Source organism: Aethalodelphis obliquidens, unplaced genomic scaffold (assembly GCF_003676395.1).
Source record: "Aethalodelphis obliquidens isolate GAN/ISIS:26980383/991018 unplaced genomic scaffold, ASM367639v1 scaffold11, whole genome shotgun sequence".
NCBI lineage: Eukaryota > Metazoa > Chordata > Mammalia > Artiodactyla > Delphinidae > Aethalodelphis > Aethalodelphis obliquidens.
The window spans coordinates 18278480-18303863 of record NW_020837955.1 but is presented as its reverse complement, the minus strand read 5'-3'; the positions used below and the strand labels follow the sequence as shown (position 1 = coordinate 18303863).

General features: G+C 51.3%; 1 protein-coding gene across 6 annotated transcripts in view; it reads right to left on the bottom strand.

The window, feature by feature from the left end:
* The window catches only part of PAX2 (paired box 2), an 80638-nt gene that overhangs the window by 32659 nt on the left and 22595 nt on the right, over positions 1–25384 (bottom strand). For 3 of the 6 annotated variants that reach the window (XM_027113111.1, XM_027113109.1, XM_027113112.1), the window contains exons 4-6: positions 15620–15705; positions 13981–14100; positions 8152–8220 (exon numbers count right to left, since the gene is read on the bottom strand). In XM_027113111.1, coding sequence (XP_026968912.1) covers positions 8152–8220; positions 13981–14100; positions 15620–15705 — 275 coding nt within the window. The remainder of the gene's footprint in view (positions 1–8151; positions 8221–13980; positions 14101–15619; positions 15706–25384) is intronic. The other 3 variants (XM_027113114.1, XM_027113113.1, XM_027113115.1) reach the window with 1 other exon arrangement.

Genomic DNA, 25384 nt, shown 5'->3' with positions numbered 1-25384 from the left:
TTTGTAGATCAGTCCTGCTATGCTTTATCCATAGCAGACATTCAATTTTCTCATCAACTTATATTGGATTTTTAAAATTGATTGATTAAGGAAACACTGTGGGTATAGTGAATGGTAACAGAGAATTTCACAGAGAGTCTTCCTAACTTTATGGACAAGATGAAGGACAGTGAAATGGCTGATGGCTGTTGGGCTCAATGGTCCCTAAAGCACCCAGGAGGGACGTCTCCACTGGTGGGCCATGTGGCTTTCCTTTATTTTAAAGGAAAATCACTCTTTAAAAAAACTACTTGGGGGACTTCCCTGGTGGTCTGGTGGTAAAGAATCCACCTTCCAATGCAGGGGACATGGGTTCGATCCCTAGTCGGGGAACTAAGATCCCTCATGCCGCAGGGCAACTAGGCCCGCGGGTCCCAACTACTGAGCCTGTGTGCCTCAACTACAGAGCCCACGTGCTCTGGAGTCTGTGTGCCACAACTAGAGAGAAGCCCACACACCGCAACGGAGATCCCGCGCTTGGAAATGAAAGATCCCCTGTGCAACTAAGAAGATCCTGCGTGCTGCAACTAAGACCCGATGCAGCCAAATATTAAAAATAAAAAATAAAGTAAAATAAATAAAAATAAATTTAAAAAATGAGTAGGAGATATCAGACAAACAAGAAAAAAAAACTACTTGGATGATGACATAGAAGACATCCTTATGATCTTAACTGGGTGGAATTAAGAGCCCAAACCAACAAGATGAAATTCAACAGGGATAAATGGAATGCCCTATGTTTAGGTTTAAAAAAAATCAATTACACAAGTGTAGAATGGGGTAGACCTGGCTTGATAGCGATTGATGTGAAAAAGATCTCAAGGTTTTAGTTGACCACGAACTCAATATGAGTTTGAGTCTGACACGGCTGCTAAAAAATCGAATGTAATCTTAAGCTACATTATGGATGCAGAATCTCCAGGTGGAGAATGGCAAGCGTTCTACTGTACTCGGCTTTGGCTAGACTGTCTCTAGAGTTTAGTGTTCATTTAAGAAGGACTTTAACTGTCAAGAATGAATTCAGAGATGGGTAACCAGGATGGTGAAGGGCCTTCCACAAGCATAGGGACCACACCATGTGAGAAACTGAAATCCACTCAGGGCTCAGCCCGGTGTTAGGTGCTCAGTAAATCAGGTGGAATGAATGGAAGGGAGGGAGGGAGGGAGAAAAGAGGGGCTGTTGCGTGGAGATCTTTACCACCCCTCTATGTGGCAAATGTTGTTATCTTATTTTAAAGATGAGGAAACAGATTCGGAGAGATTATGTAATCAGCCAAAGGTCCCAAGGCAAGCAAGGAGAGGAGATGGAGCCCAATCCAGACATCGGGATTCCAAGTCCCATCCTCTTCCCTCAACACCACGCTGACTCAGTATAAAGGCAGTGCTGCTAACAATGACAACTGTCCATCTATGTCCTATGTCCAGGCAGGGGCTGTGACCTGTCAAACAGAACTGCTAGAGGGGAGAGTTCTATGTGAGTGGCAGATAAAACCAGATGACCTTTAAGAATCTGACTCTCTTGTCACCAGCCTTAGCCCAGGCACTGGCCTCCCTCCATAGGCGAGATAGCCCTGGAGACAGCCTCTCCAAATCTCAGCCAATTCCAGCTTCAAGTCCCATCTCCTGCCTGCTCTTCTAGCCACTTCCCTGGATTCCTACTGAACACTCAGCCACATGGTTCAGCGTTCAGTTAACAGCTTATTTTCTGGTTTGGGATAGCCTTACCTCTTCATAGACTGTAAGTTCCATGAGATCCACAACCTGGTTATTTGCTCCTCTTACACATCCTAACACAGTGGGAACTTGGGCCCACAAAGATCCCCAGAGAGATCAGTGTAAGTTTTCTCAATATCCCACCTGTTTACACACTGAAGCAAAACCACAGACCCTCAGCTCTCTGAAATGGTTTATGGGAAATCAGCCCAAGGACAGAGAGATGGCCTGAATGATCATTTAGGGCCCTCATATTTTCTAACCAACCAGGGGAGAAGAGGCATATATGGGGGAGACCTAGAACCCCAGAGAATTACATCCACACTGTCACTATACCCGTTTTGAATAAGTTAGCCCCCAGTTACCTGTAGAAAAGTGGGTCATGGGCGCCTACTGCCAACATGCTGCCAGCGTGGTGGCTGTGACCCCTACGTGAGGAAGTAGAAGGACGGCGAGCAGGGACAGATGGCGGAAGGGGAACAAACAGGTAGTGGGGAGAGAGGACCGCTGCACAGAGGAAGGGGAGGAGTGAGCATTGGGTGGGTTTGGGTGAATTCCCCAGGATGATCAACCTTCCTGGCTGAGAGCATACGCTGAGCCTTCCTGCTGGCCTGCAGGCAGAGGCTGGGGCTCTGGGCGCACTGGCCACTGGCGGGGAAGGAGGGCTGGCTGAGGGTCTGTCTGAGGGGGACCTGAGTCCTCCTTCACTCCTGTCTGGGCTCTCAGGAGGGGCTGCGGCCTTCTGCCTGGGGCCGGGCTCCAGCTGGGGCCAGAACGAGTTAGAAACCTCTCTGGAGCCAGAAGGGAAGGGGCCTTTGTTAGCTCAAAGGACACAAGCAAGGCGAAAAATTACATACCAGGCCGCTCTAAGTATGCTTGTTTAGAGAAACTGCTTGCATTTATGAAGTCTTTGGTGCGGAAAGCAGGGTTGCAAATGACTGCATCAGAGCGACAGTAAAGGCCATTAATTTCCTGTTATGTTTTCCTGTGTTGGGGGCTTTATTAATTTAATTTTACACTGTCGAACAACAGCGAGAGCTGACACTGCCACACCGCCACGGCTGGGGTTTTCTTTTTGTGTGTGTAGCAAAGCTTTGCCTGACATGCAAATCAACGCTATTACTGGAACCAATAAAGATGTGTGGAGGGAAGAGGGGAGGGATGAGGAGGGGGAGTGAGGGAAGGAAGGAGGGAGGAAGAGAGAAAAGAGGAGAGAAAGGGCAAAAGCCATCCCTGGGCAGTTTCTGCCTCCCTCCATGCCTTGTGTCTCCTGGCTTCCCAGAGCATCCTCCACAATCAATTTCCAGCCATCCTTCCCCTTCCCTTGTACCCTCTCCTGCTTGACTCTCTGCCTTCAGATGACTCTACCTCTGTTTTCCTGCTCTGTCCCAGCTCCTGGAAGAACCTGAATAGGGACACGGAGTTCTCAGGAAAAGGTGGGAGGTAGGCTTCTCCCCACTGCCCGTCCCCAGCTCAGGCGTTTCATGGGGCAGGAGATGGATGTTGCCACCTTGCCCTGGGCAGAGAGAAGGCTTTGCTATATATTTCCCTTTCCAGTCATCTTTCTTCACACTCTCCTTTTGTCTGAAGTCAAGGATTCTGGCCCACTTACATATTATTAGTGAACACACACATGAACCCAAGTGCTGGTGCACATGCGGAAGAGTCTAGAAAGGCAGTTACTCCGCCTTGCTTATAAGTCCGTCTGAGAGCTCCCATATCCTAACCTGGTCAACTATTTAGTTCCTCTGAATTCCCAGAAAAAATACTGTCTCTGATTGTTATTCCTTAAGAGACTCCTTAAATTTCTTCTGAATGACTGTCTTCAGTAGCTGTGGGGTACCTGATTGGTCTAGACCAAGGTGCCAGACAAAAATGGATCCCCAGCATCAGAAAAAAGGCAGGTTCTTGGGAGACCACATTCTGGTCCCTTTTCCTTCCTAGACCTCAAGACCACCTGCACTGCCCTTTTCCCAGAGCAGCTTCCACAAGCTGGTTGCCCCAGTGGTCCACACTGCAAAGGAGATGGAGATGCGGGTGGGGAGGTAAGAGGGAAGGGAAGCTCCCAGGGTCCCTTCTACCAAACACTCTTCTGCATCCCTCCATCCCAGGCTTTGCAGTCTGTTGGGGCCTAGGGAGATCTGTGTGAGCCAGTGACAGAGAGAGAGAGACAGAGAGACAGAGAGATTGTGTGTGTGTGTGTGTGTGTGTGTGTGTGTGTGTGTGCGCGCGCGCGCGCGTGTGTGTGTGTGTCCGTGCATCTCTCCCTCTGCCACCGGCTAGCTTGCACTCCTGCCTGCACTTTCTGTTTCGGGAGCTGTCTGGCAGGCTCCAAGAGGCTGTTGGATGGACTCCAGCTTTCCCCAGGAGGAGAGCATAAACTTCATAAACTGCATTTACTTTAATGCAGGTTCCTGGGGCTGCTTTCCCCCTGCTTTTCTTCCCTCCCCTTGTCTGCTCTGTCTCGATCACATTTTATCCCTGCCCTTGTGTGCACCCGGACACCACACACACACACACACACACACACACACACACACACACACACACACTATAGCTCTTGAAAAAGATGAAGCCTGGGCAGGAGGACGGGTGGGCAAGGTGTAAAAGCTCTGTCTGAAGGAGGAAGCCTCAGCCCAGCCCTGGAAAGACCTCCGTGAGATGTCCACACGCTTGTCTCCAGAGGAGATGAGCACAAAGGGTGCTTTGAGGCAGGCCGGCGGGCACCTCAGGGAGGGAGGGATGCTGACATTTCGCTCCGATGGCCAAATGAGGAGCCACCTGGAGGCTGGGATACGGGCTCCAAGGAAGGGAGGGAGAGAAGGCGAGGCCTCCATGCAGGTTGAGGTCTGTGAGGCCTCCCTTGTCTGGTGCTGTCAAGGTCAGCAGGTTTGAGTTCACCGAAGGGTCAGGATGGTTTGAATTACTGGCTGTGCTGCAACTACGCGGCTCTGAGGCTCGTGATCCGTCTCCCAGCCCTCCCCCAACCCTCCTGGCCCTTCCACCCCCACGGGGGAGAATGGGGAGGGTCCCCCCTGCCGGCCACCGGGGCCCTGAGGAAGGCAAGCAAGGGAGGGGCCCTCCCTGGGCTCTGGGGCCCCTCTTGTGCAGCCAGCAATGGTCGGGAGGCTGCTGGGACCCATTCCTCTGGCAGGCGGCACTCCTGGGTCTCCCCAGCTTACCTTCTCCCCAACCCTTTTTCTGAGGGGTCCTCCAGGCCCCTGCCCGGATTTCTCTCTTGTAGCCCTTGCCTGTGGGGGAAGGAGGACGTCACCTACCTGCAGGGCTGGAAGGTAGTTGCCAAGTGGAAGACAAGGGGTTGAAGATGTGTTCTGACACGGTGGGTGTGCATACACGTGCACAGGAGCGCACAGATGCGGGAGTGGGGAGGACCCGAGGCCTCTGCTGAGAAAGTTATTGCTATTCCCACCCCAATTTCCAGTGGTGGAGGGTCACACACAGCCCCTCCACTGCAAGTCTGTACCTCCTCTCCTGGGGAGCGGGGTCAACCCATCCATTCTGACTTTTCGGCACTTTATGAAAAAAATATACTCTTTTGTGCTAAATCTCAACATCCTTCCTCAGACAACCAAATATAACTCTTTACCCACAACAGCATGAACTGGCTGGGAAACTAAGGTGGTTAATGACGTGGCTGCAGTCTCTGATATAAACGCAGGGATTTAGGTACAAATTCACACACCTATGTCAGCTACACACAGCCATGGCTAAACCCTGCTATCTCTCTACAGAAAAAAGTAAGTCCGAGTGTGCACAGGGCGCAAGGCAAAGGTCTCAATAAAACCTTTAAACCTAACTCTGTATAATGACATGGTTGGTGTTCAACAGGCTCGTAGCCAACATTACCCTGAGAGTTAGGCTAAAATATGTGATCCAACTAAGATAGAAAAATTCCCCCCTCCGGTATGAACGGTCTAATTTCCCACGTTACTAGGAAGATATACTCATAACAGTGAATGTGTGTTCAGCAGTGGATTTTGGGGGTTTGCGTGTCTTAGCAAATACTGACCTTTAAAACTTAGTTTGCTCTTGGGCTGGAGTGGACAGTAGCCAGGGTTTGAATATTTGTTGGAAAATGAACATAGGTTGAGCTTTGTTAATACTGTTAAAGTTGGGTGCTTGTCTAGACAGATGACTACCTCCATGCAGATTTTGTTTCTGAACTTTCCTAGAACCTGCCTCCTTAGGTTCAGAGTCTGTGACCTGTGCTTGGGAGTATGTAATGTTTGTGAAATAATATAATTCTAGCAATAACCCGCAGAGGTACTTTCCTTAAAGAAACTCAAACTCCACTTGGCTTCCCTCTGCCAATGTACTGTCCTCATGCAGTGCCTGGCCGGGGCCTGGAGGAGAGTAAAAGCAAAAATGGCTCTGCGACATCCTGCCCACGATGCAAGCTCACTCCAGAGGCCTGAGAGCACAGCACCCCGGTCCACACTCCTGGATGGGTCTTCTCCAAGAAAGGAGTTGGATGGCTGGGAGTGTGTGTGTAGGGACTGAGTGGCAAACAGACATAACTGCTCCCAAGGGCTGGGTTTAGGTTAAGGAATCAGTGCAACCTCCTTTTGTTTACCCAACATAGTGCAACCTCACCTTGCCTCTGGGCCCTCCTCTGCACCCCTCCCAGCTCCTTCAGGCTGCATCCTGTCCCACTAAAATGATGTGGACTCAGCGAAACTTCCCTAAGCATTTCCCATGCAGGGAGCGCTCCGATCCCTCTCTGCTTCTGCCAGCCCCCAGCCCCTGGACCAAAAGGCCACAGAGAACAGGCGCTGTGGGCCCCAGAGAGTCAGGCTCTGGCTCCTGCCTCTGCCTCTAAATGTCCACCCATGCAAACCTGCGAAGGAGCGCTCACCTGCAGATCCCCCCAGCAGCCTCCTCCAGGACCGAAGGTCCGGGCCTTGAGCACCAGAGTCCCAGCGCCTGGCAGCTGGCCAGCGGCGGCCTCTCCTCTTTCCCAGGGTCCTCCTTGCCTGCCTTTTCTGACACCAGCACTCCTCCTGCTGCCCCTCCAAAAAGAGAGCAGGGAAGAGAGCCCGGTGACCAGGGCATGCCTGGTTTACATTAATGAGATACACCGAGTGTAATCCAGCCATGGAGGCAGCCTACAAAAGGAGGTGATCTCGGGCGGCCAGGAGCAGAGCTGCTCAGGTAATTGGTTTATCTATCTGGAAGCAGGGGGAGCAATCTCAGCACAGACAGACTAGCAGTAAAGTCTCTTCCTTAAGGCTATTTCCTTTGTCTTTTCAATTGCTTGCACATCCATGTGAGAGAGGGAGAGAGTGTTAAAGAGCGAGGGAGAGGGAGAAATGTTAATTTGTGAATTAATGGCTTTTCTCAGCGGAATTGTAAATTCAAATGTCACCTCACACGGTGACACCACGGCTGGTCTGCTGAAGAAGCAATGATAAGATCCCCCACCTCCCTCGGTGCCCCTCCCTCCCCAAAGATAGCTGCGGAGTGGAACATGCTACTTTTAATTTGCAATAACAACACAACAGAGGTATGCAGTAATGACTGCCTTCTTCTCCCCTCCTCCTGGCTTCCTTCCCCCCAGTCCAGTTGGCTCCCCACTTCCTCCCTCCCACCCCTCTGCTCTTCTGAAGCAACACCTCACCTCACCCTGGCTGCCCCCCACCCCACCCCAACCAGGGCCTGATCACATGGGGGGGTGCCTTTGGAATTGATGCTGCAACCCTCTCTTCTCCTTCAATAATCAGGGAATTAATGACCCTGAAGTTAAAGTGAGGCTGATACCGAGGCCCTGCCCAGCGTTGGGAAAAAGCCTTCATTGTTTTCAAGCAGGAGGCGGGCAGCAGCGAGGGAGATTCATGGACGGAGATTGAATATGCAATTTTCTTTCACCTTGCCAAGAGCTGCCCCTGGGCTGTGCCTGGCCTAAATTTTTCCTTTTACCATCTCTGCCTTATCCGGCCCTCCCACCTCCCTTCCATTCTTTCCAGAAAATTACCTTCAAAATTGATTTCCACTTTTACAAACAAATATAATGGGAACACAGGAAAAAACTTGGGCCGTGATGAATTAGGGCTGTCAGGTGTTTCCAGGTCTCCTTTGCTTTTGTTTTACTACCCGATCTGCTCTTTGTTTTTCCAAGGGCTGGAAAAAGTGTCTCCCATCCACTGAGGGCCTGACCCTCCAGGCCACAGGGCCTCAGCCCCCAAAGCCAGCAGTAGCCCAAGGCGGAAGTGAGCCAGGCCCTGAGATTCTGTTAGCCTCTTGGTTTCCCAGTGGAATCCTGGGCCACCTCCTCCTATTCTGCTCTCTGGCCCTTAGGAACCCACTCTCTGAAGACTCTCTAATGGCCACCCCCGGCTCTTTCCCCTGGTCCCCGCACCATGTTCCCTCTGGCCCCCATACCTCTTAAAGTCCAGACCAGATGCAAACCTCCACCTCCTCTAATGTGGGCAGGATCAGTGTATACCTCGACTAGAGCAAATAAGAGACAGACACTGAGAGATCGCGAAAGACAGGCAGGTTGAAGACCGGGGAGGGGGGAGAAACCCTGAGGTTGGGAGACCAGGTTCCTCTGTAAGGGTTCCCAGTCTCAGTCTCCCTTGCCTTGGGGGCCAGTCCACCCATGGAGGCAGGATCAGGACAGCCCATCCTTTTGCCAACAGAATGCAGGGTGATGCCTACAGGGCCCTTTGGGCAAAATTCCATATGCGAACCTTATGCCTCAAGACCATGCAGCCTTAGCACACCCAGGCCTGGCTTAGAGCTCTCCCAGCTCCCTGGAGCTGCTGACAGGGACATGGACATGCACCTGCTCACATTTGAACCTCTCCTCGAGTGCATACACTACCCAGAAAACTGCATGCCTGCCCAATGCAGTTCTGCATCCCCTTTCACCCAACGATCTCAGAAAGGTAGAGAACACACAATACCGACATTTGCATAACCCGTGTAAAAAAGCACATGCGGCCACAAAACAAACATACATTTCCCAGGGTAAATAAATAAATTTGTATGTGGGAACAGAAATACACAGCAATGGATAGAGGGAGGGATGCCTCCATGTTAGAGAAGAAGGGGTCCCGTATTTATCTACCCACATCTAAAATGCCTGTGGAGGCTAATAAGAGATGACATGCGGCCCAAGTGGATAACCACAGAGCAGATGAGCAAGCAGAGATGGACAGAGGTCCTCCCAGTCACACGAGGGAGGCTCATATCTTTCCCCCACTGCCCTGGTCCCATCTAGGTCGGTTTATCCCAGCATCAGCTTCCCTAGGCTGCCGTATGTAAGAGGAGCTGCACCAAGATGAGAGAGGCTGTACCTAAAAAAGTTTCTTTCTGACGCAACTTCATTTCCCCTTGAAACATAAACCTGCCAATTATGCCTTCCTCCCCAGATACACAGCAAGCCATCTTCCGAGATGGAGTCGGCTCAACTCCATCTCCATGATCGCGTGTAGTGCTCCCCACATCCCTGTGAAGTAAGTACCGTCACCGTCTCCATTTCACAGAGGAGAAGACTGAGCTGATGAAGGTTAAGTGACTTGCCCAAGGCACTAGGACTCAAACCCGGCTGCACCTCCCTCCCTCCAGACCCCTTCCCCACTGAGCCACACTGCCCATCCCTGCTGCGCTCCCGGGACTGCCTGTTGGCCTCCACCCGAATCCTTCTTCTGCGTGGGGGTCTTTGCAGCCTTCTCTTGCCTGAAGCCCAGGCTCCTAGACAGAGCAGGTGCTGCTCCTTCCCACAGCCTAATCCCCTCACTTGCTCCAAGTCAAATCTGAGCAACACACTGGGGGACTTTTGGGGAGAAACTAACTAAGGAAATAAACCACTTCTTGAAGTTACAGCTTCATCCAAAGCAGAAGGGAGCTATTAAAGGCAGTGACAGGTCTCGGCTGTTTGCAGCCATGCAGCCTGCCCTACCTGCAAACGTACAACTGCACCGGCCTGGCACCACTCGACTGCACAATTCATTGTGCCCCTAATTAATGGAAGGCAGAATCACGGCCCCCTGCAATCCCACACATCAAAGGATGATACCAACACACCTCCCCTCACACAGATCAAAAGACTCACACATATGACTTCATTCAGATTTTTGGACAAGTTATGTAATTGCTCTGGCCTTCAACAACACTGATGGACGGCAATGCTTTAGGCCACAGCCAAAAGCAACTGGGTGAAGCTAAAGGACTTAGGTCTTTCAGCCTAAAAAGAATACAAGAGTCCCTGACCTGCAGCCACATACGCCAGGGCATGCAACATTCGGGGAAGCAGTGTTCCTTCAAAGGACCCTAATATACCCACCCATAATTGTAGCCAAGAAGAGGGAAAGATTTTAGCAGGGTACTGAACAGGGATCTACCTTCTCAGACGGATGGACAGCCTGTCTGCCGGGTGCTTTGTGACATAACTTCCTCATCTATCCCTGGTCTGTCTACCTGTCTCATTCTGGGACCTCCTGGACTCTTGTGGGGAGGGGAGGTCAAAGCTTCTTGACTCGCATATTTCTTAAAGGCAAGTCTGGGGATTCTTCCATGCTTCCAAAGGCCAAAGCATGAGAGGCGTCTCAAGCAGGCTCACAGGCACTGTCAGTTTCCTTTTTCCCCAGAGTCACAGCTGATTGGCCCTTCACTAATGTCCCCACAGATCTGATTGCTGCAGATACTAATAACGCTGTCCATGTTCTGAGTACCAATGCCAGTAACGCTCTGGGTATTATCACTGCGAACACCAATAACTACTGCTGAGATTGTCTCCAATAATGCCAGCGCACGCTGCAGTGACTGTCCTCGCTAATGCCCACCACCGTTACATTGTTAGTGCTGAAGAATAGGCCGAACCGTACCCACAGGCAGGAGTGGGAGTGGCTTCCTTGAGGACAGAGAGGCTCACAGCTCACCCCTGGGCTATGACACTTCTAGGGAGATGCCCCAGTGGGTGGGGCCAAAATTGAGCCAGCCTGGCAGGGGTACAGGGTCCACCTGGAAACAGACCTGCCCCTCCACTCCCTCGAGGTCTAGTCCCTTGACATGTATCCCCATTCCCATCCCAGCGTCCCTCATTGTCTGAGTCAGCTCTCTCTTTTGCCTGTGGTGCTGGCCCAGTGACTGAAGGATACACCTGGGTGTCTGTGCAGCCCATGCCCGAGGCTGCCTCCTGCGACCGGCCTGCCAGCTGCTGTGCTACCTTGGCCTGACTGCAGAGTTGGGCTACATCATCTTGACACATAATTATCTCCCCTATTCTTAATCATCTGAGCTGCTCCCTAATGCAAACTGGGCCTGGCTGCTTGGAGGCACCCAGAATGGGGGAAGGGGGGAATGGGCTGTGAAAGGTCTGCCTTTGCTCTAGCCTCTCCTTTCCCCTCCCTTTCTACCTGGGTCCGATGGATCAAGTGTGTGTGTGGTGGTGTGCGTTTGGGGTAGGGGGGTGGTCAGGGAATACTGGCCTCCCTAATAGGCTCTGGCCTCCACCAGGGGAAGGACAGCTCCATCTGGCCTGGGGTTGGTCAGAAGGGGTGTGTCAAGGCAAAAGAACCCTCTTCCCCCCAAAAGAAGCAGGGTCTCTGATCCTTCTTGCCAACTGGCTAGGCCTGTGGTAAGTATTTAAGCAGCAAGAGTAAACTTAGAGGCTGCCATTATCCCTCACCCAGAATTCAACTGCTTCCTGAGATGCCTCCCCACTGCCATCACCACCACCCTCCTGGAGGAGGGTCTTCCCCAGCCCAGCCCTGCTCTTGTCCTTTCCTGCCCAGACACTTGCAGTGGCTTCTCATGTCTGCAGGAAAAAGTCCAAACTCCTTATAGGGCCCCGTCTTGGCCTGCTCTCCTGTGACCCTAACCCCTCCGCTCAGCCTTACTGCCACGACTTCCCCTCAGGCCCTTTCATCCCAGCCAAAGCACCCCTGTGTTTTCAGCACAGTGTCTTCTGGGCACAAGGCTCAGTCTGTCCGATAGAATTTCAACTACCGTTGTCTTTGAACCGTGCCCCTTGTCCATCCCTCAGGGCCCTCCTCGAAGAGCAGCCTTTCCTGGAGGTTCACTGCCTCCCCACTTTGAGTTCCCATGGCCTGCAGCCCAGACCTCCATCACAACACAGATATCTAGATCTCTGATGGGCCTTTCTGCTCTCTGGACTCACGTGTTTTACATGCCCCACTAGACTGTAAGCTCCTTAAGGACAAGAATCATATCTTGTTCTGCTCTGGGATCCTACAGCACCAAGCCTTTCTTGCGACTGATGCCCAGGAAAGGGTGACTGAATTGAATTGACTTGAAACAATGAATGTGATCAATTGCTCAGAGAGGAGAGCACTCTGTTCTGGGCCAGCCGGGCCCGACCTGCAGTGGCCGCAGCCTCAGGCCAGCGACTCTCTAACCCCAGCTCCTTTCACGGCCCATAGGAGCCCAGGAAGCAGAGGACACGCTTGGCCCCAACCGCAGACCAATGGGGGAGAGGACAAAGGGGGGTCCTGGTCATCTCACAGGTGCTGGTGGTTAAAGGAGAAATCCTCAGGTTCTGAGGCAGAATCTTCCAGATCACTCAGAGTGCCAGGGAGCCTGGCGAAGGCCTGAGTGTGGGAAACCCCCAGAGAGAACTGAGACTTAGGCCCTTTCATGCAGCCACCCCCGCTGCCCGTCAGTGGCTGCCGCCAAAACAACCACAATGAAATTTAGTGAGTGGCAAAGGCCGTGGCAGCCAAATGGGTTTGGATGTTTTGGAAGAAGGAGAAATAGAGCCAGACAAGCTGTTTTCCTGTGAAACGAGGCCATTAGGGCTTCTGGAAGGAGGCCAGCCCCAGGTCATCCCTGTCTTGCCAGGCCCAGGCCTCTCCTACATGCTGTCCTTTCTGCTGGAGGCCGGGGCTCTCACACTCTCTTTTCCCTCAGCCTGGGTCTAGGGAATCTCAGCTTTGTCTCTTTTCTCTGTTCCTTACCCTCTAGAGCTGCCCCACTCAAGGGCTTGTCTGCGCTTAGGATGACCACATGATTTACTGTCCAAACAGGACATTTTTGAGAGAAAAAGGAGACGCTGACTGGCCAAGACGCAGAGACAAAGGCATAAATTGGGACTGTCTGGACTAATGGGATATTTGGTCACCCCCCTATGTTCATATTTAGAGGGTTCTGTCTATGTCATGGGAGAGACCCTTAAAATCATATGCCCTTCCTAGACCAGGAAGTTACTGTCTCCCCAGCAGGGACCATAAGATCAGGGCAGGAAGCAGGCTCCAGACACTGGTGTCTCCCTTTGTCTGGGCCTCCAGCCCTGCGCCCTGGCCTCATGCATCAAAAGAGAACCAGATGGGGCTTCCCTGGTGGCGCAGTGGTTGAGAGTCTGCCTGCCGATGCAGGGGACGCGGGTTCGTGTCCCGGTTCCGGAAGATCCCACATGCCGCCGAGCGGCTGGGCCCGTGAGCCATGGCCGCTGAGCCTGCGCATCCGGAGCCTGTGCTCCGCAATGGGAGAAGCCACAACAGTGAGAGGCCCGTGTACCGCAAATAAAAGAGAACCAGATGGTCACCAAGGGACCTTAATGTCATAATATTTGAAGAACACCTTCTTCCAAGTTCATCTCCACCACTCTCTCCTCTGAATTCCTTTCCCTGCTCCTCCTCTTCATCTCCTCACCCTTTAACTCCCTGCCTAACAGCTAGCTGCACCCGAGGAATTACAGGGAATGAGGGGAAGGGCCAGAGAGGAGCCTGGGGGGTGTCTCCTCCCATAGAGGAGAGCAGAGAGGGCCCATGCCCAGCTCCCCAAGTGGTCTGAATGGGCACAGGGTCCACGTGTTACAGAGAAAGGACACAAGGGTCAGCTGCGCATGACAACACTCCCCCATCTCCTGACGGGTTGAGATCAGAGGAGGACAAGTCAGGTTGGCTTTTCATCCCCAGGTCAGAGACCAGCTGTCCCCCAACCTCCAAAACCTTCCCATAGTCCACGGCTCATGCTTTCCCTCCTGGCATCTCACCGGGATGTTCGGGATGAATCCCAGCGGAAGGTGAGGCAGTCGGGGCTGCTGAGCAGATGGTGAAACTGATGGCCCCACCAGCAGCCTGCCTCCCTCTCTCCAGGAGCCAGCAGGGTAGTGGGGGGACCCAGGCTTTGCTACTAAAACTGATCTCACAGCAGAGCAGCTGCGAGGCTAGGCCGAAACCGGAGCTCCAAGTCCAAGGACAAAAGCATGCACAGGGGAAGCCAAGCCTCTTCCCTCCTCCCTACCTTCATCACGTTTCCTCTTCTCGCCATTGGAGCGGGGGATCCCCAGGATCCCATTGATGGAGTAGGATCCCACCGGATCATTGGAGGTGCTGGAAACAGGAGGGGAGGCCGTACTGGGAACTGGACGAGAGTAAGGAGGAAATGCCATCAGGATAGCAGTTGTGATCGCAGGCCAAAGCCCCAAGGCTGGGGGCAGAGAGAAGCAGAGGAAATGAGGAGGGATGGGGAGCCCATAGTCCCCTCCTTCCTCTGAGGTTTAAGGGGGAACGCATTGCTACATACAATTTAGGCTATTCACTGCTGTCCACCCTGGATTGAGTGGGGACCAGTCAACCCCAGGCCTTCTCTGCAGACCTAGAGATTTCACTCACTATAGATTGAACCCACTCCCTGAGTATGTGGGTTCAGCAAACAGCAAAAGCTGACTCAACCTAGAAAGCGACTCAGCAGTCGTGCAGAGAGCACAGCTCCTAGGATGCCTCCTTGCACAGCTCATCCTATCTGATCCCCGCTGGACAAATCCTTCTAAACAAACCCCAGGCCATTGTTTCTAGTCTCCTGGGCGGAGTCTTTCCCAGTCCTGATTTAGAGTGTGGCTTTCTAAGGTCTATCTGAGTCTCTCAGAGACACAAGAATAGTCCTGATATTCCCCGGGAGTGTGGAGCTCCTCTCCCCCAGTTGCTCCTGGTCTTGAAATCACTTGAGAAGTTCCTAATTTCTCCTTCAGGGCACAGAGTAGTGAACACATTCACTCTGCAGTGATCAGCTCAGGTACAGCCTGGCCCAACCCTCCCTCCCGGCACATGCTGTAACACAGGCCTAGTAAACAGCACTCCTGCCAACTCCAGGGGGGCTGGGACCAGCGCTTTCTACTTCCTGCTGGTCAAGAGAGCGGGGACAGCTGCCAAGAGGGGCAGCAGGAGAAGTTTAACCACATCCCAGCCCCTAAAGCCCCAGACCTTATCTATGGCTTCAGCAGCACCAAGCGCCCTTGGGTCAAAGGGAAGATAGTGTGTGTGGGGGATGGGGGCTGTTAGCAGGTGTTCTGGTGGACCTGGGTCATGTCTCTGTGAGGCTGTGAGCGAGGGTCAATAAAGGAGGAGGTTCGAGAGGGGCAGACAGTTACTGAGCGGATGAGAGAGACAAACAGATCAAGAGACACTGGTAAAGAGGAGAGAAGCCGTGAGGAGGGAGGGAGAGAGACAGAGGAACAGGTCCAGGGCCATATGGACAGAGAGGAGAGGAAGGAAGAGGAGAGAAGAAGGCAGAGGAGAGGAGAAGAGAGGAGGAGAATCTTAAAAATAAAAAAAACAAAAAATGGAGTAAGCAAGTAGATATGACAGAGGGACAGGGAACAAAAGATGGAGAAGGAGGACGGGAAAGAGAAGGAAAGTTAGAGGGAATAGAGGGAGAGAGACAGACACACAGACGGATAAAGGCAAGGCAGCTCTGAGGAGATGCTCACAGGAGACAGAGAGCAGTCCTCGTGAGCTGGTCTCCCAGGAAGATCCTGAGCCTCTAGGAGCCCAGGGAGAGCACGGGCCTTGGACCTCAGACAGGTGGGCATTTCCCACGGGCAGAGCCGCTTTTCCCAGCTCTCAGGGGGATCAGCTTCCCCCCCTTCCCTGAGCCCTCTTACCGATGGTGTGGCCAGGGGCAGTCACTCCGGTCCCGGCTCCATCCGGCGTTGGGTGGAAAGGCTGCTGAACTTTGGTCCGGATGATCCTGCAACAGCATGACAACAGCATCACACATCACATGCCCTCTCCTGCCCTGGTCACCTGCAGCCCAGTCCTGCAGAGGCGCTCCCCTGAGCTCAGCTCCCTCCTCACCCATCTGCTCCCTGCACCCCTGCCCTTTCTGACTGCTGCAAGGCAGGAGCTTGCCCTCCTGTTGGCTCTGTGATCCAGCCTAGTACAGCCCTGGGCAGAGACAGTCTGCATTCTGTCCTGCTGTGTGATTCGTGAATTGCACCTTGATGTTTGGTAGCGAGGATCGGGCAGCAGAGCGAGTGGAGCACAGCATCCTTCCCGTTTCTGAGAGTGAGGGCTGCCCTGGTGACTTGCTGTCCATCCTTCCCTCCTCAACCACACACATCTCCTCCCGAGAGGAGTCTGGAGATCATTTTGGAGCTGGCTTTCCTATTGGGACTGTATCACAGTCCTCCAGAGCCGAGGGAAGGGGTGAGATTTCCCCATTTCCTGAGCTAAAGAGAAGTAGCCAGTGAAAGGGCTGGGTCGCAGGTAATCCTTTCATCTCCAGGATTCCAACACAGTACTGGTCCCTCTGCCAGGCCCTGAGCAGCTCCTTGAGCCCGCTTAGGGCTCTCAAACCTGTCAAAGCCCTGTCCCTGCCGCGCTCGCTGGCCCGCTGGCCTCCTTCTCAGAGGCCTTACTTGGATCACACCTTCTTTACCAGACTAGGTGAAAAGCCTAGTACCTTCCCTACGCACTCCGCTGGGGTGGAGTGGGGGGAATCCAGACCAAACGCCCCAGGGCTGGGGATTGGTAGTGATCCAAGGACGCAGGGCTCAGCGACACGAAAGACCAAGCCCAGGGCCAGGACCAAGGAACACCCTCCTCCACCCACTGGTCAGTCAGGTGCCCTTGGAAGCCACTTTTCTGGAGGCGCTGCTCTCCCTGCAGAGAGGCGTGTGAGACAACCAGCCAGGTGAGACACAAGCCGTGCGTGGACTGGAACACTCACCTGCAGGCAACCGAGACAAGGCCCCTGCCTCCCAGGGCCGGGAATGAAGTCGGGCAGGGAGGGGACACACCCCGAGAAATCTAAGTAACCCAGAGGGGGCCAGGCAGTAAGGGCCAGGAGGATGTGGGGGAGAAGTCACCCCCCTTGCAGGTGGGGGAAATAAGTCACTGAGGAGGTGGAACTTGATGTAGATCCTCAAAGCAGAGTAAGGCTGAATATATATACACACACACGTATAGGAGCCAGAGGCAAGAGGATAGTGGAAAAGTCACTGGGCTTCATGGCCGAGGCCCCGAGTCTTCCACTAAGTGGCCACATAGCCTTGGCCTCATCGTTCTCCTTTTCTGGGCCTCAGTTTCTTCAGCTATAAAGTAAAGAGGTTAGACTACAGAATCTCTAAGGTCTCTTTCCCCAGTAAAAAAAACCCAGTATGATTCTAAGATGAACAAAGAAGTGGAGAAGAGGGCATTAGAAGCAGATGCTGGAGGAGGGTAGAAGCAAAGCACAGGAGCCGAGTGGTCACGCTGGGTTAGGGGCTAATGCCTAGGCCAGGAACGGTGGAGGGATGTAAGGGAGTAAGAGGAAATAAGGCTGAAAACTTGGAAGTAATGATGATACTAGCGATTTTCCACTTATCAAGCATCTATTATATGCCAATGTTATATGCAATTTATATTACTGTATATATATACTACTGTTAATTCTCACAGTTATATATATATATATATATATATATATATATATATATACACATACTACTGTTAATTCTCAACAACCTCCAAAGCATTACTATTATCCTTGTTTTGCAGACTGAAAACCAAAGCTGACAGAGGTTAAAGAGCTTACTCAAGGGCTTCCCTGGTGGCGCAGTGGTTGAGAGTCTGCCTGCCAATGCAGGGGACACGGGTTCTAAGCCCTGGTCCGGGAAGATCCCACATGCCGTGGAGCAACTAGGCCCATGTGCCACAACTACTGAGCCTGCGTGCCACAACTACTGAAGCCTGTGCACCTAGAGCCTGTGCTCCACAACAAAAGAAGCCACCGCAATGAGAGGCCCGGGCACCACAACAAGGAGTAGCCCCCACTGGCCACAACTAAAAAAAAAAAAAAAAGAGCTTACTCAAGATCACATTGCCAGCTAGGGCAGAGTTGGAATTCAGTATTTAAAATGTGTGCTTTTTGTTACTTTGTCAGACTTCCCCCAGTATATAGGAACCAGGTTTACAGAATCTCAAGCCATGAGTGATTTTTAAACTAAAGGAGACACGTGCAAACCGATGCAGGTAAAGCAATAGACAGGCACAAGGCCATAGGTAGCTGGCCTCAGAAAAGAGAAGGAAGAAAAAAAAAAGGGAATTCCCTAACAGTCCAGTGGGTAGGACTCCATGCTTTCACTGCCAAGGGCCCAGGTTCGATCGATCCCTGCTCGGGGAACTAACGTCCAACAAGCCTCGTGTCGTGGCCAAAAGAAAAAAAAAAAAAGAGAAGGAAGAATTTGTAAGGTGGATTTGGCAACTAAATGGAGTCAACCATGGCTCTAAAACCCCAGTTCTGTGTAACTGGAAGTCTGGTGGTTTGTCCCACTGTCAGGAAGAGGGATGCAGGGAGGTGACTGGTTGGTCCTTGACGTGAGCATTTGAGGAGGTAGGTGAGTGTCCAGGTGGATGGCCGTGCACCAGCCGGCAGAGTAGATATGGATTTAGGAGATTATCAAGGAAGGAAGTGTTGGTTGGGATGAGAGGACTAAAGAGAAGACCCTGGAGAACATCTACTATCAGAGGCTGAGGAAAAGAACCTGACCTTACACAAGGGTCAGAGTTGGTCACACAGGAAATGGCAGAACCAGGATCAGGCAGTTTTAGCTAAGTCAACAGAGAAGAACATTTCCAGAAGGAGAACGTAATCCACAGCATCCGTGGTGACATAAAGATTGAAGGGTATTGGGAATAAGAAGAGGCACAGATCTGGGAATTTTGGTGACCACTAGTGACCTTGGGAGAGCGGCCTCAACAAAGCAACTGAGGCAGGAGCCAGATAAAAAGAGGCTAGGGAGTGGACAGCAGGAGAGGGAGGCAGTGAACGTAGACTATTGCTTCAGAAGTGTGTAGAAAAGGAGAGAAAAGTGTGGAAGCTGAGGATGGAAGTGGCAGCTAAGTGGAGGGAAGGCTGTTTAGGGGAGGAAGGACCTGGATAAGTCTGTAGGCTAAGGAGAAAGAACTGGTGAAGAGGGAGAGGCTGGAGTTGCCTGAGAGAAAGTGGATGATTGCCAGACAAGGCAGAACAAGGGGAGAACGGAATGGCGGCCACGGGGACGAGGCAGCAAGAGATGGCACGTGGTGAGGTGGCCCAAAGCTTCTGGGTCTGGAGCATGATCACAATGGGAAAGACCTGACAGTCGCTAAGGGCAGTGTAGACTGGTCTACACGAAAAGTCTAGAAGGAGGCTGAGCAGCTCAGAGCAGCTGCTCCTAATTCATTGCAGCAAAAGGCTTCTGGGATCTCAGTGGGCCTGTGGGTGGCTCTGACTTGAGAGCTGGTGGACTCTGGGCTCTGGACTGAGGGAACCCCAAGACTGAGGCTGGGTAAGACAGACAACTGGACTGCCTTGTGGAGCTGCTGTCTTTGTTACCCACAGCCTCTGACCCCTGGGGCGCTGGTGCAGTTTTAGCTGAGGCAGCAAGTGATGGAAAATCACTACTCCCTGACAGCGGCTTGGTGGTGCATGGGAGACGAGCTGGGCAGGGTGCCTGCTGTGAGTTACTAACGCTCTTGGTGTCCGTCCATGCCCCCCAGGAGGTGGACACTCACCAGTCCCCAACGGTGATCTCAGGGAGTTTAAGAACCGGGATTGTGGAAACGTTATGGTCACCCATTGCCCCCCTGCGTCCCATACACAAACCCACTGACTAATAGGAATATCACTAAGGGTTAAAAGGATAAAGAGATTGCTTTGTGTGACTGCCTGGTCCTATTGCCCCCTGTTCCTCCTCCTCTTTCTCTAATTCTTTTTCATTCTTGGCCGCAAAAGACAGCCAGACACATCTGTGGCCACCACGGCCCCCCACAGGTTTGGCCTGGAGAGTCAAGTTCCTGCACATGCATCCTTGCGGGGCTACAGTCAGGAGCCCTGGGCCCATTTACCGGGGGTTGGAGGTGCCATTTCCCATTTCCACAGAAAGGCTGCCCTGCGAGGGTGCCTGCTCCCCACTTCTCCTTCCAGCGTGCTTTCCTTGACAGGGACGCTCTTTCTCCCCCACCTCCACCTTTCCAGAGAACCTCCTAGGCTTTGCCTTGCAGGCGCTTAGAACCTCACACTCACAGGAGTATGAGAAGAGCAAAGGCAAGAAGGGGATGGGCTCTGGGCTCAGTCTGCCTGAGTCTGAGTCCCAGCTCTGATACTTTTTGTTTTTAACATCTTTATTGGAGTAATTGCTTTACAATGGTGTGTTAGTTTCTGCTTTATAACAAAGTGAATCAGTTTTACATATACATATATCCCCATATCTCTTCCCTCTTGCGGCTCCCTCCCTCCCACTTCCCCCATCCCACCCCTCTAGGTGGTCACAAAGCACAGAGCTGATCTCCCTGTGCTATGCGGCTGCTTCCCACTAGCTATCTATTTTACGTTTGGTAGCGTATATATGTCCATGCCACTCTCTCACTTTGTCCCAGTTTACCCTTCCCCCTCCCCCTATCCTCGAGTCCATTCTCTAGTAGGTCTGCGTCTTTATTCCCATCTTGCCCCTAGGTTCTTCATGACCAATTTTTTTTTTTGTAGGACTGTTGTGAGGATTAAATAGGATAATTCATGTAAAATGATTAGTATGATGCTTGGCTCAATAAATGTCAGCTATAATAATAACTACTAGTATTATTATTCCTATGGGTGATCCCCAGGACTGGCTGCATTCTTTGGAGGGGCGGGGCCAGGTGCAGACAAGGAGGCCTCTCAGGCCAATATGCCCCAGCCTGGTCAATGCAGCTGCTTCAGGGACCCTGGGAAGAGCACTGAGAAGACAGGAAACAGCAGCAGCAGGTGTCATAACCTGACCCCAAAAGAGATGCATCAGAGACTCTCGGGAAGACAGACTGGGGACCTCTGCCTGGGGGCACTGGGAGGGATCCATAGACAGTATGAGCAGCAGCTCCCTCAGGACCTAAGAGATGCCAGGGGCCTGTGGCAGAGCTTTAGAGTAAAGGATGACAAGGCAGGTGAAGTCACTCCCTCTTTGGTTAAATTCCCCAGAGGTCTCCACTCCCCACCATGCTGGAGATCAAAACAGTCTCATCAGCTCTGTGAGTTAGCATGAAAGCATGTAATGAGTCTCCTATTAACAATTTGTTAAACTCATGAAGAAACTGAGGCACTCTCAATTCTAAGAAAGCACTGGGGTGAGTCTTCACTCCTCTTCTGGTTTTCCCCCCGTTCCTCCCCCCCGCCCCATCCTTCCTCTGTGTTTCATTCTCTCCCCTTCCTGTCTGTCTCTGCCCCTCTCTCTGTCTCCCTTCTCTTTGTCTGTCTGTCTGTCTCTTTGCACCCTGAAGTCCCACTGTGGCTGTGTGAGCTTATTGATTCCTGGGAGCTGGGGGAAAGTGGGAGGCAGGGCTGGGGTGCAGGCTCGGGGATGGAAATAGAAGGCTATAAATTATTTGTGACAGGAAAGCAATAGTGGCAGAGTGCTGAGCACAAGTCCTGTGTCACTATTAGATTCCTTTTAGCCTGATGACACTGTAAAAAAGGTTAAGTGTCTGCTGGAATCGTACACCTGGGGGGCCGGGGCAGCCTGGGAGCAGAACAAGCCACTGAGAGCAGGTATATCAATTCTCCAGGCCAATAATATTCCTCTCATTGATCGCCACGCAAAGTTCAAAAATCTCATTACAGCCAGGCAGACCGGGAACTTTTTACAAATCAATAGAATGATATAATGTATGTATACTTAGTACAAATGTATCTATTCATCTATCCATCCATCCACTGTCCGCCTCAGGGTTTCCAGGTTAACCTACCCATCATATTATGTTATGTTATGTATGATATGATATTGCACTATATTATATGATAATAAATGGTGTGCAAAAACTCCCCCTGAGGTGGAGACAAGAAGAGGTCCTATGAGCATTGAGGTGACCTCAGACAGCTCACCTTGGAGGGAGTCAGGTGGCAGCATTTCCAGGCCTAGGCTGGTCAGGATTTCTAGAAGCAGTGCTTCCTTAGCGGAGGCTCCAGTAATAAAAAACTATTGTCTACTGAGTACTTACTATGAGCTAGGCAATGTCCTAAGCGCTTCAAACAAATAGTTCATTTAATCCTCCCAACGACACATTTTGCAGATAAAACATATAATAAATTGCCTAAAGTCACCCATTTAAGAAACGGACAATCTGGGGTTTGCATTCAGGCAGACTAATCCTAGGGCCCATACCCTTAACCAGGAAACCACACTGCCTCCAGGAGAGAGATACCCAAAAGCCCAGAATCCAAACTCCAGTATTCTATGGTTCTATTCTCTTGCTCTATTGTGTTCTGAGAAACAAAGGATAAGGGGTTCCCTGAGCTTCAGCATTCCCTTCTATAAAATGGGAGTATACCACCTGCTGGAACCAGCTGCTGACAGCGTGATATCCACATGGGATCTCCAAGCATGTCCCCATGAAATCCTGTCCAGCTGCCTAGAACTGACTGACTTCTCCACTTTGGAATTACTTCCTAGCAGGCTGGCCTCAGGCCCAGTCATATCACTGGTTTGCTCAAAGAGTCTTTGGGGCAAGAAGTCAAGTATTAACATACATGTGTTGTATACATGTATGAATCAGTTTAAATTGCCTACTTCTAGAGTCTTTGCAGAAAATACTTAATCTCTGGTATGGGGAAAGTTTTTTTTTAAATTTATTTACTTTTGGCTGCATTGGGTCTTCATTGCTACACAAGGGCTTTCTCTAGTTGAGGCGAGCGGGGGGCTACTCTTCATTGCGGTGCTTGGGCTTCGCATTGCGTTGGCACGGGTTCTAGGGACACGGCCTTCAGTAGTCGCGGTGCACAGGCTTAGTTGCTCCGAGGCATGTGGGATCTTCCCCGGCCAGGGCTCAAACCCGTGTCCCCTGCATTGGCAGGCGGATTCTTAACCACTGCACCACCGGGGAAGTCCAGGAAAGTCTTTCTTGATTGAGTAAATCAAAGGAACTCCAAGGTGGAGAATGTTTCAGACTAGCTGGCCCCACTGCCCATTAAACAAGATGATGGTGGGAGGGGCCTCTGCCAGTGACTTCCGGCTGCCTGGGTATTATAGGCTGGATCATTCAAGAGGACAAAATGATATTTGCCTCAGCAAAGGATATTTTACACAAGAATGCAGGTAATTGCTTTAACTCAGGCCTCTGAGAGCTGCCTAGTCAGGCACGTGTCCCTGGCTCTGCCCTGAGGCAAATCAGAGCTACAAAAACAGCTGGAGACTTTTCAAGGCAGAACCTCAAGTGAGATCTCATAGATTATTCAGGAAAATTTTCCTTCTTCCCAAAATGGTTCCTACCTCTCCCTACTCCTGAGAACGCTAAGGAACTGAAATCTCCCCTCTGTACATACCAAGGACTAAAGAACAGTAATTTACCACCTCCTCCTCACAGGAACCGAAAGGAAGCAGCAGCCACCCAGCCTGCCCCCCGGCAGCCCGGAAGTGATTCACATGCACTGTTTTCCTAGGCCCCGGCTCTACGTGTTGTGCAGCGTTTAGAGCTGTTTGCCCACGCCCACTCATGGGGTTCAGTTTGGACAGCTGACCATATGGCAGGCAGGGTTCTGTGCGTGAGGATGACTGCCGAGGAGGGGAGGCTATGGGCAGGACCTTCCATTCTTGCTGTAGCAGGATATAACTGGAATACACAGGTTCTGAGGTTACCAAGGTTCCCCCCAAACATGTCAAAAGTTTCTGTCTCTTTTGTTGCTTCTCAGAGTTCATAACTGAGCTCTAAGAGATGACAGTTCTACCTAAAAGTTTACAGAAAGGTGTCCTCAAACTACTGTCCTTGAGCCACTTGCATTAGAATCCCCTGGGGTGCATGCTAACATGCAAAGCCCTGGAGCCCCCTTCAGACCTTCTGCATTAGAATTTTTAGTGGGGCCCAGGAATCTGTAGTTAAGCAAACTCTACAGATTACTCTTAAACTCTCTAATTGAGAAAACTAGCTTAAGCCAGGGGGCAAGAAAACCATCCTTGAGAGAGTTGGGAGAATGTCTTAGTGAGTTACAGAAGGTTCCTTCCTCATATTCTATCAACCCACAAGCCCCGTCTGCTAACCCTGACTCTATCTGACACAGTTACCAAAATTCAAGAGGCTCTCAGTTCCTCTGTGGAAACTAAACTATAAGCCACAAATAAAAATAATTTCAAGATAGTTTTTCGTACCTTCCAGGCTGACAGATTTCCAGTGGGTTCCTTAGATACCAGGAATACTTTCTGCATCAGTTTAGCCTTCTAAGACTGGCACTGAGGATGATAATCCTTCTACCACGTGTCCCTGGGAGCCCAGGCCAGATACAATTTACCAGGCTAGATGGGCCATGGGGCTGGCCCAAGGGGGCAATAGCGATGGTTTATATGATGAATGGTAAGCATATGGATTGATTTAAATTCAAGATATGCATAGGTTTAAAAATTAAGGGGCAATGTGTTTAACTAACCATTTGGAAACCAGTCTGCGGTGCATGCCAAGCCCAGAGCGTGACCGGACTAGCTCCTCTCGCCACCAGCCCTGCCCTCATCTGTCAGGGCTTCTGGGCTAGAGCTGGGGTCTACCAGCTGTCCACCCCATGGTCCAGAGGCTAGAAGATTGCCTAATATGATGGGGAAAGTGGTACTGCTATAGACTCATTGCTGGGACAAGTTCTCCCTGTCCATTCTCCCCTTCCCTCCACAGGTACATCTCCCTCTGCAAGCAGAAGGGAGCCTGGAGGGAAGGGGTCCTCAGCAGCAGCCCGGCTGGGGCCTGCTAGAGGCTGCCTGGCCTCCCTGCCTCTGGCCCCTCCCACCTCCCACCTTCTTGCTCCAGTATTCAAAAACAATCCATACGTCTCTCTGTGTCTGTTCCTGAAAGAATGCGATGTGGCTAAAGCCTACAATTGCTTCCTATTACCTACAGGATAAATTCAAAATTCCTCAGCCTGGCCTTCAGAATCTTTCCCAATCTGGCTCCGCCCTGGTTTTCCAATCTATTTCTCTCTGTTCCCCTCTTCCACTTACAGTCCAGCACAGAGCTGAAACCTGTTTTCTTGCTTACTCAATTCACAGCGAGTCCTCCCCTGGACTCTGAGCTCTGCAAGTGCACATGTCATGGTTATTTTTCTCACCATTGTATTTCCTGCACCTAGCAACAGGGCCTGGCATAATATAAGTACTTAAAAAGTATTTGTTGAATAGCAAATCAATGTTATTACTATTAATAATAACAATAACAATCTTAAGGGACATAGTGAACTAATATATGTTCACTATGTGCCAAGGCACTCTGCAAAGTACTTTACATGGATTATTTATTTTTCACAACTTCTTATGAAGACTATTATCCCTGTTCTACAGAAGTGAAAGCTGAGGCTCAGAGAAGTTGAGTAACTTGCCTAAGGTCACACAGCTGTTAAGTATCAGAACTAGGATTTAAACCTAGGAGGCTGACTCCAGAACCCATGTTGCTAACCACTGGGTAGA